Source organism: Vanellus vanellus, assembly GCF_965231255.1.
Source record: "Vanellus vanellus genome assembly, chromosome: Z".
In the NCBI taxonomy this organism is placed as follows: Eukaryota; Metazoa; Chordata; class Aves; order Charadriiformes; family Charadriidae; genus Vanellus; species Vanellus vanellus.
Window position 1 is genome coordinate 43,457,345 of NC_138908.1, and position 15,834 is coordinate 43,473,178.

At 40.3% G+C, this 15,834-nt stretch overlaps 1 protein-coding gene across 1 annotated transcript in view; it reads left to right on the forward strand.

The window, feature by feature from the left end:
• The window catches only part of TUT7 (terminal uridylyl transferase 7), a 38,595-nt gene extending 25,498 nt beyond the window's left edge, over window positions 1–13,097 (forward strand). The window contains exons 22-29 of the mRNA XM_082497762.1: window positions 357–534; window positions 1,256–1,303; window positions 1,421–1,512; window positions 1,995–2,110; window positions 9,300–9,625; window positions 10,659–10,735; window positions 10,911–10,974; window positions 12,091–13,097. Of these exons, the coding sequence (XP_082353888.1) occupies window positions 357–534; window positions 1,256–1,303; window positions 1,421–1,512; window positions 1,995–2,110; window positions 9,300–9,625; window positions 10,659–10,735; window positions 10,911–10,974; window positions 12,091–12,158 (969 nt within the window). The 3' untranslated portion in view covers window positions 12,159–13,097. The remainder of the gene's footprint in view (window positions 1–356; window positions 535–1,255; window positions 1,304–1,420; window positions 1,513–1,994; window positions 2,111–9,299; window positions 9,626–10,658; window positions 10,736–10,910; window positions 10,975–12,090) is intronic.
• Window positions 13,098–15,834: the final 2,737 nt, after the last annotated feature.

Sequence of the window (15,834 nt, forward strand, 5' to 3'; positions counted from 1 at the left end):
GATAACTCCTACAAATAACAGCTGCATGTCTAGTCATAGCTGGTTAATTCTGCTGAATAATTTTGTGTTAAATAGGCACATAAAGTGAATTAATAAATTCTTTTTTATAATAGGCAAACCCTAATGTTAGAAGTTCTGTTAATTCTCCACTTTTGTTGTTAATATTTAAAAAAATATACCATTTAAAAATCAATATTGGCTTATTAATACCAATTATGAAAGGAAGGGAAGTATTCTGGTGTAAGTCAATTGTGTTTCTTTATAAAACAAGACTTACATTGTTTGAGTTTCTAAGTTATGAAAATTATTCTGCTTAATGTAAGTACTGGAAGTAAAAATATTTCTGTCATTTTCAGTCAGTTGTTTGGCCCGACTGTGGCAAAAACACTGAATCTGTTGGGCAACTGTGGCTGGGACTTCTCCGTTTCTACACAGAAGAATTTGATTTTAAAGAGCATGTCATCTGCATTAGGAGAAAAAATCTGCTTACAACTTTCAAGAAGCAGTGGACCTCCAAATACATTGTAATTGAAGGTAAAAGCACATGAGTACAGGAATATGTGGAATTTCTTTAATACTTACATGAAAAAATTGGTCTTTCCATAAGGCTTATGTATTTTTCTTTTACTGGATTATAAATTGTTATTTGCTTGTGTTTTAAAATCATTGCAAAATTCCCATTGAGTTTCAGTAGTTCTAAATATTGTTCTTGTGAGGTTTTTTTCTCTATTGAAAAGAAGCTGCAAAGCAGACTTCATACTTTTCATGAGGACAGTAACTGACAGAAAAAAATAGATTTAACCAAATCCTTTGGAAAAGATATCAGCTGTAATGCGATTGAGGTTTTCTCACAAATACTAAGTTTAGCTGAGTGCATATTTACATGACCAATTTAACCCTATGTGTGATTAAGTATGTTAAGTAATACCATGGTTTCTATCAAGAACATGCTGTGACACATTTTAGAAATGTTCCCTAAACAACTTTCTGGCCCGTATGACTTGGACAGAAAGAATTTCTTCTCTCTTGCCTGCACGTTCAACTTACTCTTTTATAATATTTCAGTCAGTTCAGAACTGGACAGTTGTGATCCTTTTGCCCACGGAGTTAATTTCTTTTCAATAAACTTACAAACAGTTCAATTTCATTATATTAAATCTGCACCAGGAATAGCTGCCTTGGGTTGATCGGATGTATGTTTACGTTGCTGATCTTGCCCTGGGTTTGAGTAATGTCTGTAATGCTTTTTCTACAGACCCCTTTGATTTGAACCACAATCTCGGAGCTGGATTATCAAGAAAAAGTAAGTTTCCTGTTAACAAATTTGGGTACAAAGTGAGGATATTGCCTTAGATCTTATTTTACTGGCTTGTATGATGTTGGATGATGTGGTTTTGTGGTGTTCTTTTTTCTTCCCCAGTGACAAATTTTATAATGAAGGCTTTTATCAACGGCAGAAGGTTATTTGGTACCCCTATAAAAATATTTCCAAAAGAATATCCATCAAAAATGGTAAGTTGCTTCTAAGAGCACTATGTGCATGCTTTTGGGTGTATAACTCGCTACTTGCAGGAGTACGGTTACATTCTTTTTAAGCTCTTCTCCCTTAAATTTTGACAGTACACTAAAAATCTTTTTGGGAGTTATTACTGACTACTGGGTTTGTGTTGCTTGCATGAAAAATGTGTTGGCATGCAGAATACTAATCAAGTCAGAGCTTCATTGCGTAGGCTTACATATTTTAGTTCCTATCAAAACCAGCTTACCATTTCTTAAAACAGCAGTTTCAAAAAAAGACTTTGCAGACCTGGTGGTCAGCAGGCTGCCTGTAAAGAGGCCAGTGGCCAATTAATCTCATCGTGTCTTTCAGGAGCTCAGCTACACACACCAGGTTTATTATGCTCTGTAACCCTTACTGCTGTTTAATGCTTGCTTATCTGTATTGATTCCCAAGTGTATGGATTTTAATTTTAAATGCATGATTTCTTCCTCAGGAGTACTTTTTTGATCCAGAGGTACTAACAGAAGGAGAATTGGCACCCAATGATAGGTGCTGCAGAATTTGTGGTAAAATTGGCCATTTCATGAAAGATTGTCCCATGAGAAGAAAGTGAGTATAGTTTTGGCATCTGCATGGACCTCTTCCTTAGGTTTGTTTAGAAGAAAGATTAGGATTGTAATGCTAAAGCAGATTGTAATGCTGCAGATTATTTCCTTTACTATTTAAATCAAAATGCTTCTGTACCAGTTTTGACAGTGGTGGATGATGATCTTTTTTTTTTAAATTTTTGGTCTATGTTTGGTCTACTTAACTTCTGCCAGCATCATCTGTAGTGTTTTTTTAACAGAATCTTTTCGTAGAAGGCTGCAAAACTACTTAGCTTAGGTAGTAATACTGACACTAGACTTCATTGCACAGGAAAGCAGTAGTCAAAGAGAATCCAAACACAGAGCTGAATAGCTGTGTGCTGTGAAAAGCACTCATGAAAACATTTTATCTTTTCATTTAATAGCTTCTACTTCTAGGATCCTGCTGCTCCTAGCAAGACACACTTTTGTTATGTTCACGGAATTACACAATTCATATGAAAAAGCAAGACAAGAATGTCACATCATTATTTTCCTTAAGTACACACATATGAGAACAATGTCTTGGTTTACCTCCAAGAGAAGGTTTCCTGATCCCAGGTAACCAGATATCTAAAATTCAACATCTATCTTCTTGTAACAAAAAAATGCTAAACTGATCTTTCTGCTTTTCATATTATAGAATCATTAAATGGTTTAGGTTGGAAGGGACCTTGAAGATCATCAAGTTCCAACCCCTCTGATGTGGGCAGGGACACCTCCCACTAGACCACGTTGTTCAAAGCCCCATCCAGGCTGGCCTTAAACACACTTTTGTTTAGTGTCTGCCTATGTTAAAAGCTGTAATTAAAAATCATCTGTGCTTTTATGCAAGTAACTTCTGGAGTGATGCCCCAGTTTATTGCACATACGCAGCTATGTTCTATACAACATTAGAGCAAGAGTCAATGGGATTTTGCATCTAAGAACATAAATGCCTTATGGGGTAACACCACTGATATGTTTGAGTGCTCTGTCCAGCCATTGCAATAGGAGATGCTCTTTATGTAGGGCACACTAGTTGGCTGTTTTCTGTAATCTCTTCTCATGCATTCCCCCAGCATCTGCAGTTGCTGTGGTTAGAGCACATACCTGCCCTGGACTGGTAGTACTCATTTGTGGACTAGAGTTGTTTATGATTTTTGTCCTTTTTGTTTGTTTGTTTTCTGAATATGATTCTCCTATTTTCCTTAACAGTCTTCTATAGCAACCAGTCCCATAGGAATCATACAATCGGTTAGGTTGGAAAAGATCACCAAGTCTGTTAACCTAGCGCTGCCAAGTTACCACTAAACCATGTCCCTCAACACTACATCTACATGTCTTTTAAATACTTCCAGGGATGGTGACTCAACCACTTCCGTGGGCAGCCTGTTCCAATTCTTGAAAACTCTTTCAGTGAAGAAATTTTTCCTAATATCCAATCTAAACTTCCCCTGGTGCAACTTGAGGCCATTTCCTCTTGTCCTATTGCTTTTTACTTGGGAGAAGAGACTGACACCCACCTCATTACAGCCTACTTTCAGGTAGTTGTAGAGAGTCATAAGGTCTCCCCTCTGCCTCCCTTTCTCCAGGCTGAACAACCCCAGTTCCCTCAGCCACTCCTCATAAGACTTGTGCTCCAGACCCCTCACCAGCTTCATTGCTCTTCTCCTGGACACACTCCAGCACCTCAACATCTTTCTTGTAGTGAGGGGTCCAAAACAGAACAGAGTGTTTGAGTTGTGGCCTCACCAGTGCTTCAGGGGGTGATCACTTCCCTAGTTGTGCTGGCCACACTATTTCTGATACAAGCCAGGATGCTATTGGCCTTCTTGGCCACCTGGGCACACTGCTGGCTCATATTCAGCTGGCTGTTGACCAACACCCCCAGGTCCTTTTCTGCCAGGCAGCTTTCCAGCCACTCTTCCCCAAGCCTGTAGCACTGCATGGGTTTGTGACACAAGTGCAGGACCCGGCACTTGGCCTTGTTGAACCTCATACCATTGGCTTCGCCCCATGAAACCAGCCTGTTCAGATCCCTCTGTAGGACCGTCTTACACTCAAGCAGATCCACACTCCCACCCAACTTGGTGTCATCTGCAAACTTACTGAGGGTTCACTCAATCCCTTTGTCCAGGTTGTTAATGAAGATATTAAGAAGAGGCCCCAGTACTGACCCCTGGGAAACACCACTTGTGAGCAGACACCAACTGCATTTAACTCCATTCACCACAAATTGTTGGGCCCAGCCATCTAGCCAGTATGCTAACTGATCTGTAAAATAGTACTTTCTTTTATCTGTTTAAAGCCAATCTCATTTTAGTTTCATAAGCATTCCCTAGGCCTAGCCTTGTGGGATTTACTTAGTAGCAATACTGCCATGATAATTTTGTAAGCCATGATTGTGTTCACCCTCTAGTTTCTCTCCAGGCAGGAGAGTCTTGGCCTTCTTAGTATCTCTTCCTTAAACACTTGCTGTCTTCCTCATTTTAGCTGCCTGTCTCTGTACCATCTCTAACACTGCTACTTCCTTCTTAAAATGTTGAGACCAGACCAACATGCAGTACTCAGATGTTGGCATACCATGGGTTTATGTAGCAACAAAATCATGTCTTCTGTCCTGTTCTTAATGTTTTATCGATCCTATCACTACACTCCCTAGAAAAGAGTCCCTCCCCATCTTTTCTGTAGGACCCCTTTAAGTACTGGAGTCTCCCCAGAGCCTTCTCTTCCCCAGGCTGAGCAACCCCAACTCTCTCAGCCTGTTCTCATAGGATACGTGCTCCAGCACCCTGATAATTTGTGTGGCCCTCCTCTGGACTCACTCCAACAGGTCCATGTCTGTCTTGTACTGAGGACTCTAGGGTCTCATGAGAGCAGAGTAGAGGGACAGAATCACCTCCCTTGACTGGCTGGCCAGGCTTCTTTTGATGCAGCCCAGGATATAGTTGGCTTTCTGGGCTGTGAGAGCATATTACCAGCTCATATTCAGTATTTCATCAGCCAGTACCACAGAATGGTCAGGGTTGGAATAGACCTCTGGAGATAATGTAGTCCAACCCCCGTGACAGAGCAGGATCACCTACAGCAGGTTGCACAGGATGGTGTCCAGGCAGGTTTTAGGTTTTAGAGGGGAGACTCCACAACCTCTCTGGGCAGCCTGTTCCAGTGCTCTGCCACCCTCAAAGGAAAGAAGTCTCTTCCCATGTTTAGATGGAATTTCCTGTGCTCAAGTTTGTGCCCGTTACCTCTTGTTCTATCACTGGGCACCACTGAAAAAAGACTGCTCCCACCTACCTCCTGGCACCCTCCCTTTAAGTATTGATAAGCATTGATAAGATCCCCCTTCAGTCTATTTTTCTAGACTGAAAAGACCCAAGTGCCTCAGCCTTTCCTCATAAGAGAGGTGTTTCAATCCCCTAATCATCTTAGTAGCCCTTTGCTGGACCTGCTTGAGCAGTTCCCTGTCCTTCTTGAACTGGAGACCCCACAACTGGACACAATACTCCAGATGCAGCCTCACCAGGGCAGAGTAGAGAGGGAGGATGACTTCCCTTGACCTGCTGGCCACACTCTCTTTGATGTACCTCAGGATGCCATTGGCCTTCTTGGCCACCAGGGCACACTGCTGACTCATGGTCATCCTGTTGTCCACCAGGACTCCCATGTCCCTTTCCACAGAGCTGCTCTCCAGGAGGTCAGCCCCCAGCCTGTACTGATGCATGGGGTTATTCCTCCCCAGATGCAGTACCCTACACTTGCCCATGTTGAATTTCATTAGGTTCCTCTCCACCCAACTCTCCAGCCTGTCCAGGTCACGCTGAATGGCAGCACAGCCTTCCAGCGTGTCAGCCACCCCTCCCAGTTTTGTGTCATCAGCAACTTGCTGATGGTACACTCTTGTCTCTTCATCCAGGTCATTGACGAATATATTGAACAGGACTGGACCCAGTACTGACCCCTGAGGAATGCCACTTGTTACTGACCTCCAGCTAGACTCTGCACCACTAACCACAACCCTCTGAGCTCTATCTGCCAGCCACTGTTCAATCCACTGCACTGTCCATTCATCTAACCCACACTTCCTAAGCTTGCCTGTGAGGATAATGTGGGAGACAGTGTCAAAAGCCTTGCTGAAGTCAAGGTAGACAACATCCACTGCCCTCCTCTCTTCCACCCATCCAGTCACACCATTGTAGAAGGCTGTCAGATTAGTCAGACATGACTTCCCCTTGGTGAATCCATGTTGACTACTTCTGATGCAGGTCTCCTGCTTCCCTTGCTTGATTTTTTGCTCCTAGGGATGCACCAATCCTGAGCTTGGAGGAGGTGATGCTTAAATATCAGCCAGCTCTCTTGAGCCCCCTTACCCTCTAGAGCTCTCTCCCATGGGATTTTTCCAAGCAATTCCTCGAAGAGATCAAAGTTAGCCCTCCTGAAGTCTAAGGTTTCAATGCTACTTGTTGTTATGTGCATACTGCACTTAACCCTGAATTCTATCTTCTCATGATCACTACAGCCCAGTCTGCCCCCAACCTTAACATCCTCCACCAGTCCCTTTTTGTTTGTCAGTACTAGGTCCAGTACAACACCTCTCCTTGTGGGCACCTCCACCATCTGAGTCAAAAAGTTATCATCAGTGCATTGGAGGAACCTCCTGGACTATACATGCTGAGCTGTGTAGTCTTCCCAGCAGGCATCAGGGTGATAGAAGTCCCCCAAGAGAACCAAGGCCTGTGATTGTGAAGTGATGCTTACCTGTTTGTAGAAGGCCTCATCAACTTCCCCATCCTGATCAGGTGGCCTGTAATAAACACCCACAACAGTGTCTCTCATATTACCCTGCCCCTTAATCCTTACCCACAAGCTCTGAACTCGCTCTTCATCCACCCCCAGGGAGAGCTCGATACATTCCAGTTGCTCTCTCACATAAAGAGCAACTCCACCACCTTGCCTCGCTGGCCTATCTTTCCTAAAGAGAATGCAGCCCTCCATGACAGTGTTCCAGTCACGTCAGCTATCCCACCACGTCTCAGTAATTGCAATGAGATCATGGCCCTGTGACCACACACAGATCTCTAACTCTTCTTGTTTGTTCCCCATGCTGCGTGCATTAGTGTACAGGCATTTCAGAGAGACCATCGAGTGTGTAGTTTTTGCCCTAGAGGGGTGGTGGGCCTTCTGATTCTCAAAAATACTAGCACTCTGACCCACAAGTGCTGAGCTACTACAGCCGGGCACCTCTCTAGTGAACCCAGTTACATACCCATCCCCCTTTGAATCGAGTTTAAAGCTCTCTCAATGAGCCCTGTTAACTCTAGTCCTAGAACCCTTTTCCCTGTGTAAGACAGGCTTTTCCCATCTGCTACTGGCAGGCCTGGTGTTCTGTAAGAGACCATGGTCGAAGAACCTGAAGCCCTGCCGGTAGCATCAGGCTCAGAGCCAGTCATTGACCTGCTGGCTCTTCCTGTTTCCTCCTTCATCATTCCCTGCAACTGGAGGGATGGAGAACAAGACTTGTGCTCCGATCCCTTAACCAGTTGTCCCAAGGCCCTGAAATCCCTCTTCGTTGCCCTCAGACTTCTCACTATGTTGTTGCTGCCTACCTGGAAGACTAAAAGGGGATAATAATCTGATTGCTGTACCAGGGAAGGAAGCTTCCTCTTAGCATTGTTAACCTGGGCCCCAGGGAGGCAGCAAATTTCCCTATATAGTGGGTCTGATCTACATATCGGGCCTTCCGTACCCCCAAGGCCTTCTCCACAGGGCTGCTCTCAATCCACTGATCACCCAGTCTGTATCCACGTTTGAGATTTGTCCTGACCCAGTTGCAGGACTTTGCATTTGTCATTGTTGAATGTCATAAGGTTCATAAGATTCACACGGGCCCACCTCTCTAGCCTCTGAAGGTCCATTTGAATGACAACTCTAGAGTATCAACCACACCACTCAGCTTAGTGTTATCTGCAGACTTGCTGAGGATGCACTCAATCCCACTGTCCATGTCCGCAACAAAGATGTTAAATAATACTGGTCCCAGTATGGACCCCTGAGGGACATCACTCATTGCTGGTCTCCACACTGACATTGAGCCATTGGCTGCAACTCTTTGAGTGTGGCCATCCAGCCATTTCCTTATCCACTGAGTGGTCCACCTGTCAAATCCATGTCTCTCCATTTTAGAGATGAGGATGTTGTGTGGGACAGTATCAAATGCTTTGTACAAGTCCACATAGATGATACCAGTTGCTCTTCCCTTATCCACCAGTGCTATAACCCTGTTGTAGAAGGCCACCAGATTTGTCAGGCACGATTTGCCCTTAGTGAAGCCATGTTGGCTGTCACCAATGACCTCTCTGTTTTCCGTGTGCCTGAGCATAGTTTCCAGGAGGATCTGTTCCATGATCTTGCCAGGCACAGAGGTAAGACTGACCAGCCTGTAGTTCCCTAGGTCTTCCTTCTTTCCCTTTTTTAAAAAAAGGAAGCTCACCTTGAAGCTCATCTGCCATTCTTTTGCTCATTTGTTCAATTTTGTGAGGTATTTTCAAGTTGCTTGCCATTAGTACTGCATCAGACTGACTGAAGAAGTCTAGTATCATCTTCAGATTTTGACGTTTCACTGATGTCTCATGCATAAAGAAGTTAGGTAAAACAAGCCCACCAGTGGTAGCTGTTTCCCCACTGCTAGATCTCTTAAGTCACATAAAGTGTTAGAGTGTCTCCCAGTAGAAGAGACTTTTAGAGATACTGTGAATATACACAGTTTCAGAAGGAAGGGAGTTCTGATTGAATTGTACAAGTAGAAAAAAAAAATAGAGCTATAGTCCTATTTTTTATACTTTGTTAGTATTTTGCTCTGTATTTCTTTTCTTCCACTGTCTTTGCAACTCTAGCACCCAGATTTTCTGTTGTGTTTACATTTTTTGAGCTATAATCATTAGAATTTAGGGCTGTATTGTAATGTAATTGTAAACTTAAATTATTAAGAGCACGTTACATCAGTATAGCACAGTTTTGTAGGAGTGTCAAAGGGACAAGTACATTAATTCACTTTATTTAACCCACTGAAGAAATACATGAGATGATACGTTGATTTTCTGTGGACGGCACTTGGTTTGTTTTGTTTGGTTTTCAACTCTGTGTATGTACGTAAGGCCTATGAACTCTGCAGCATTTTTCTACTCTTGCAGATTAAGACGGCGGCGTGATTACGAAGACATCAAAACTCAGAGGTACACAGAAAGCAAGGACAAAAGAAGTAAAGAGGACAAAGAAACTCAGAATAAAACAACAGAAAAGGAGACCTCAATCAAGGAGGGAAAGTTGCATCTGTGTACACCTCAGAAGAGAAAACTAGCAAGGGTAATAATGGAAACTGGAAGAGAAAAGACTCCCAGGCAATCAGCAGAGAAGTGGAAGCGCCTGGAAGACAGAGACTTAAGAGAAAAACGTTGTTTTATCTGTGGGAGAGAAGGTCATATTAAAAAGGAATGCCCACAGTATAAAGGAGTTGCAGGTATGAAGCTGATCAAGCTGAGCAGTTTAAACAGAGGTTATATTTTTTGGTATTTTTAACAGGGTTGACTAATGGGTAAGGTTTTTGCTTTGAATGGCATCACATAAATGCTTTTTTTTTTTTAAAACTGTAGTCACAAGTAGTCAGTTTTCCCTTTATCCTCACCTACCTTTCAGAACTTTGCTATATCCCAAGAGATTTGGCATGGTTTGTCTTGGCAGGTAAGATGCTTGTAGCAGAAAGGGTGTGAGCGTCTAATATGTTGAAATTCCTTCCATTGTCCTCACTATATAAGAGTTTGCTAATATTTCAAATTACAGCTTCTCTTTCAGTACACCATAATTGCAACAAAAGCTAGCATTATAGCTCTTCATTCACATCACCTAAACCAGAATTATTCCATAAGACCCTAATGTCACTATGAAAGTGCACAAATTGCTCACATAGAATACTGAATAAAATAAAGAATGTTCTTGCCAACTCAGCAGTCAGAGGGATACAGCAATTTGTCTTAGTTTTCATGGAGTCAGTTTGCAATTTTTACTTAAAAAAAAAACAAACAAACAAACAAAAAAAAAACACCACCACAAAAATGACCCCAAATCCAGAGCCTCACTGAGACCTGAACAAAATAATGAATGCTTCCATAACAGTATCTAAGTCATCCTTCAGAAAAAACAGATCTCTCATCATCTGTGTTGTAAAGGAAAAATCATCCTAAGATAAAACTGAGACTCCTTAAGACAGTGAATCATACTTTTAGCTTCCAAAGGAACACAGTAGTATTGTTTGCCTGTAGGTCCTAGCAGCATTTAAATTCATGCTGGAAAGACTTGCTCTACTGATTGTTCATGACTGGACCTCTTAAAGTAACAAATAGGAATCCTTTATATAAATGGAATTTCACACCAGCTTACCTTCTACATACTGTGAATGTAGATCACAAACACTTTGGTATTTTTATATTTTATGATACCTGAAATGTAAACTAGTTTCAAATTAGCAAATCTTTGTTATATTATGATCTTTTCAGGTGGTTCAAAACCAGAAGTGGTGTGTGGATCCCCTTCTTTACCCAGCACTGCCAAACATGCTGGTAGATTAAATCAGGTAAACACCAAATGTCTCTTTTCTTTGATCTTTTTGCCTTTAAATGTTCTAAAGTCCATATAAAGTAATTAAAAATAGCTTTACTTAAACTTTTGAGAAGAACCCTTTATTTTTTTATTGTGGAATGACATAATTCAGTTGTGTTTGTTCATCAATATGTGTATGTTGTTTATAGGGAGTGCTTATACATGAAGAAAGAAAGAAACAAAAAGGAAAAATATTTTTGAGTCCCCAGTCAGGTTTGTATATCTTCATTTCAGAAATTCTGTGTAAAAGCATGTATTTTTAACTTGCTTTCTCCGTCAGTCCTTACAGGAAGTCTGCCTAATTTGCTGAACACAGCAGCAATCTGGACAGGTTGCTAGATAATTCTGAAGTGAAACCATATTATTTTTACTCAAAAAGTGTGCAATTTTTCTGGTTTGTTTTGGAAATAAAACTTAGGCACATCAGTTCTGTGCATTTTTTCTTTAACTCGTGTAGACTTATTTTGCAGAAGGATGTGGTGGGTTTTTATCAATCTCTCTCCTGTTTTGGCATACGTGGGGTTCTGTGTTTCTCCAGGGACAAGTGGAATGCTTTCTTGTGAGGCTTCCTCAGAGTCATTGTCTAGAATTCCACATGATCAACTAACTTTGGAGGGACTATCAAAGCACATCCTTGGTCTGAGCTGCCAAAATGCAAGTTAAAATTGCACTTACAAGTAGCAGTCAGATGATAATATAAATGCTTTAATGTACTCTCTCTGGATCAGAGATGTTTTGTTAGATGCATGGTTACAAATGCAGCTTTCTTAAAGTAATTTCACAAACATTTACTAACAGGTACAATGAAGATTTTGAAAGGGACTGCTTTTTTAAATTACTTTGAGTTTCTAGTGCAACTTTGCAAACCTTTTAGCAGCTTGCTTTTTTTTCAATAAAATATATAAATCTCTTTTGCATCATCTAAAGAGGGGGACCCTAGGTAGTCTTTACAAATTTTGGAAAACTAAACTGCTATTAAGTGCCTGAAATTAAACTCTCCATTTTGTTTGGAAGACGCAGTATTTTCTGTTTTCACTGCAAGGCTTTTTCAAATCTGAGCTTGGGGATTTTAAACACAAAGTGATTTATCATTGAGTGTCTAGTTGAAGAAAATGCTAGTTTTCAATTTTGTTTTTTAATATTTCCTACTGTCCTGCAGCAGGTAATGATCTAAAGTTGATCTGTGTATGCTTTCATAATAGTTTGACTTAACTGTTTTTCTCCTGTCTGATTGTTTCAGTTGTTTTATTTCTTGTCTTTTTTAATTTTTTTTCCTTATTTTTTAAAAAACTCCTTTAAAGTGTGATGCTTTCTTCCTCCCAATCTTAGGCAGCCTTTCCAATAAATACATGACTCAGGGAAAAGCCTCACAGAAGAGGACCCAACAAGAATCATGAGGGATATTAAGCACTGTTAAATTGCAATACAGGCCCTTCATTCATTTAAAAAATTTTCTTTGGCTAAAGCATCTGGATTCACAGGACAGCAGCAGAGACAACCTTCAACTTAAGTTTAATGAAATATGGGTGTTTTATTTTAGATTGCTAGTACAAGCAACCGTGGATTTTTAATACAGACCCCTGCTCCTAAATATATTGAGTATTTTAATAGAAAGCCATGATGTTTTGTATTTGTTTCCTAGATAAATCACATGAAAAGGGCAGATACTGAAAACGGAGCATTTTCAAGTTTTTGTCATTCCACCTGACTATTTTAAAATGCACTAAAATTGTGTGCAAGCCAAATACATTATATTTTCTTCAAAAATGGATTTTTTGAAGGAGCAAATAATATTTATTAATGTTGATTGTTTAATGAATCCTTGTGTAAAAGTGTTTGAAATATTTGTAGACTGCTACATTATTTTTTTCCTGTAGAAAACTGAAAACATAGACACTAGTAAACATACATAAAACAATCTCTGGACAAGCAGTGCCATTAAGATTTCTTGGATTTTTTTCTGTTTTGTGATTTTATGGGAATTCATTTGCTGCTGTGCTTGTGTAAAAGAAGAAAGAAAGACTAAGAAACAGGTCAGTCCTGTTTGATGCTGCTAAGAATCTTTTTTAAGTCCTTGGGGATACAGACAAAAATGCTTTAAAGAATAGAGGTATTATATTTGGCAACTAGGGAAAATACATGTCCGTTTTACATAAAATGTGAAGAGGATCCTTGTACCAGCCAAGAATTTAATTAGTAGTATGAACTTGAGCTTTACTTGAAGTCCTTCCAGAGCTGGTAATGTACCGTCTTATCTTGTTCAGGAGAGAATTAGTTACATGGTAAAATTGAAACCACTGTTATTTATGACTTTGAAATAAATTTTAAAAAAAAATCAAAAATCAGACTTAAGTTTCTGTATTTCTTCTTAGATTGTAGTTTTCAGTATTCCTGATTTAAATGTGGAATTAATGATAACTTATTAGAATTACCTGGGTTTAGAAATGTCATGTTTAATTTTTTTCCTTACACATCTATTTTTATTAAAACTGAAATCTGGAATTGCCAAAATGGTCTTAGGGAACTGGGATACTAACTCCTGTCTTGGTTTTCACCCATCTGTAGCGAACTATCTGAGAACATTTAGATGTGCAACTTTTGCAAATAATTTCTTTTGTATTCTTTCCTCAACATCTTTTCAAGGAAAATATTAACCAGCAACAAACGGGAAATAATTCCAACTTAGTCATCTGTATATTTCATCCCATGAAATTAAATCAGTTTTTCCCTCAAAAATATTTTTTTCATTTAGTTTTCAGTTATTTTTTTTCATTTCATAAAGTTTTTCATTTGTATCCCCAAAAAAAGAAAGGCTGACATGCCTTCTGTATGCCTTATTCAACCCTCAATTCAGAATTACTTTCAGTTTTGCTGATGGGAATGAAGTGTGTAAACCTTTAAGGGACTATGGCATAATCTGAAAGATAGAAATTAGTTAAAAAAAAAATAATATCAGATTTCTGTATACTCACCCTCTTCTGTTCGTGATACTTTGTAGTTTAGCAGTGAAGTTTTCAAACTGTGAAATTTCTGGACTCGCATCTGAATGAAAACTCATTCTGCAGATCCCAGTCTTCTCACTTTGAAGTTGCTGCTTCCTTATGCAGTGACAAATTCTATATAGTTACTAACCTCATAGCCGTAAAATAAACCCCCCAAATTTGGGTAATATATTACAAGCATTTAAACCAGTAACTAAGAAATCTTTTGCTTAAAGAGTAGTTAAAGAGGAGAGTCATAACTTACAGAATGTTATGTGACACTGAATAAACGTAATTGAGACGGCATGCATATCTGCTGGATTAAGTTGTTCTAAAATGCAGGAAATGGATTGAAAATTAAAATTGAAGAAAAGGAAGTTCTTCATAACAATTCTTGATATCCAAGATCCTGCTAGCCTTATGGGAGTATATTCTTAAGGGAGCAATTTTCCACATACAAAGAAAAACTCTGAAAGGACACACCGCATTAATAGTTTCTAGAAAAAGAATGGTATCAAAAGTAATAGTAATAAACTAAAATAATGGTTTACAGCTAAATTCTGTCAAGGTTTCCGCCAAAATCCACTACTGGGGACCTGAGGGACCCCAGATGGGACTGACAGATGCTCCTCTCTACCCGTCTTCAAAGAGAGAGGCAGAGGAGGAAAAAGAGACTTATGGGTTTAGAAGGAACTAACTACTTCAATGAAATATTAATAATAAAATAAAAAGAAATAATGAAAAATATACCAAACCGTATCAAGCTCCCGAGATGACAATCACGTCACCGGCTGGCACTGGGGCAGTCCCAGGCTGGACTCAGTGACAGATGGGAACTGGATTCCGGATCTGGATTCAGGATCGGGATCACAGGCAGACGAACAGAGTCCTCCTCAGGCGTCGCCCATTGAAGGAAGAGAGCTGACCCTTTGATCCCTCAGCTTTTATACTGAGCATGAGGCAGATGGGATGGAATACCCTGTTGGTCAGTTTTGGGTCACCTGTCCTGTCCGCTCCTCCCTGCAGGTGGGACCCCACTATGCTTTTCCACTTCCGACCCTCCAACGTGGCAAATAACAAAGTTGGTTGGCCTTGGCTGTTATGGCAATAAGTGTAAGCAGGAGCCTCTCTGCATCCCATGCCTGGGCATCAGCTATAAACATTGGTCTTATCACTCTGAGAGAGTGAACACTGTCTGCACAATATGCAGTTAATTTCAGTAGTTAGAGGAGGCCCAGCTAAGAAGTGAAGTTACTGAACAAAATTGGTTCTGTTTTACCTCAAACCAGGACATTCCACCCCTTATTCCATACCATTTGCATCTTGCTCAGATTACTATTACTTTTATCTATCAAATTTACACACACATAGATATAGATATATATGAAATATGGATACATGCAGGTCACTCATCTATGGTTTATGTTTATATACAAAAGTTTAAGTCCATTTAGTTCATGATTGCAGGATCTCATCTCAGGGCAGGAAAGATGGTATGAAATTCATTCTGGTTTGTGCCCATGGGTAGTGTGTTCATTTTGAAGAGCTTGCTGGATGCCACTTGATGAAGCTAGCTCAGGTTTCATCACCACTGTGTTATCCTGAAAAACACTTATTGAACACTGTTAGTATTATGTAGTGCTCAGCATCATACAGCTCAGGATTGAGTATTCTCACCAAGGGTTAAATTCCCTTGGGCTACACATTGAACTTCTCCATCCTTCAGCATCACCCACCAAGTACATCCAGGTCCTTGGGCAAAAACAGTCCCATGAAAGGGTTTGCTTTTGCCTGAAGCAGGAAAAACCCATACAGTTTTCCCTAACAAATTCCTTTCATACACCACAGGGACTTTATCCCCTTCTACAGTATGTAAACGGTCTGATTGAGCAGGACCAGCTCGATTGATGGATCCCTGGTATTAACTAACCAGGTATCTTGCTCTAAATGCTTGTCCCAGTTTTTAAAGGTTCCACCTCCTATAGCTTTTAGGGTGGTTTTTAACAGTCCATTGTATCGCTCAGTCTTCCCAGAAGCTGGTGCATGATAGGGGATATGATATATCCACTCAATGCCATGTTCTTTTGCCCAA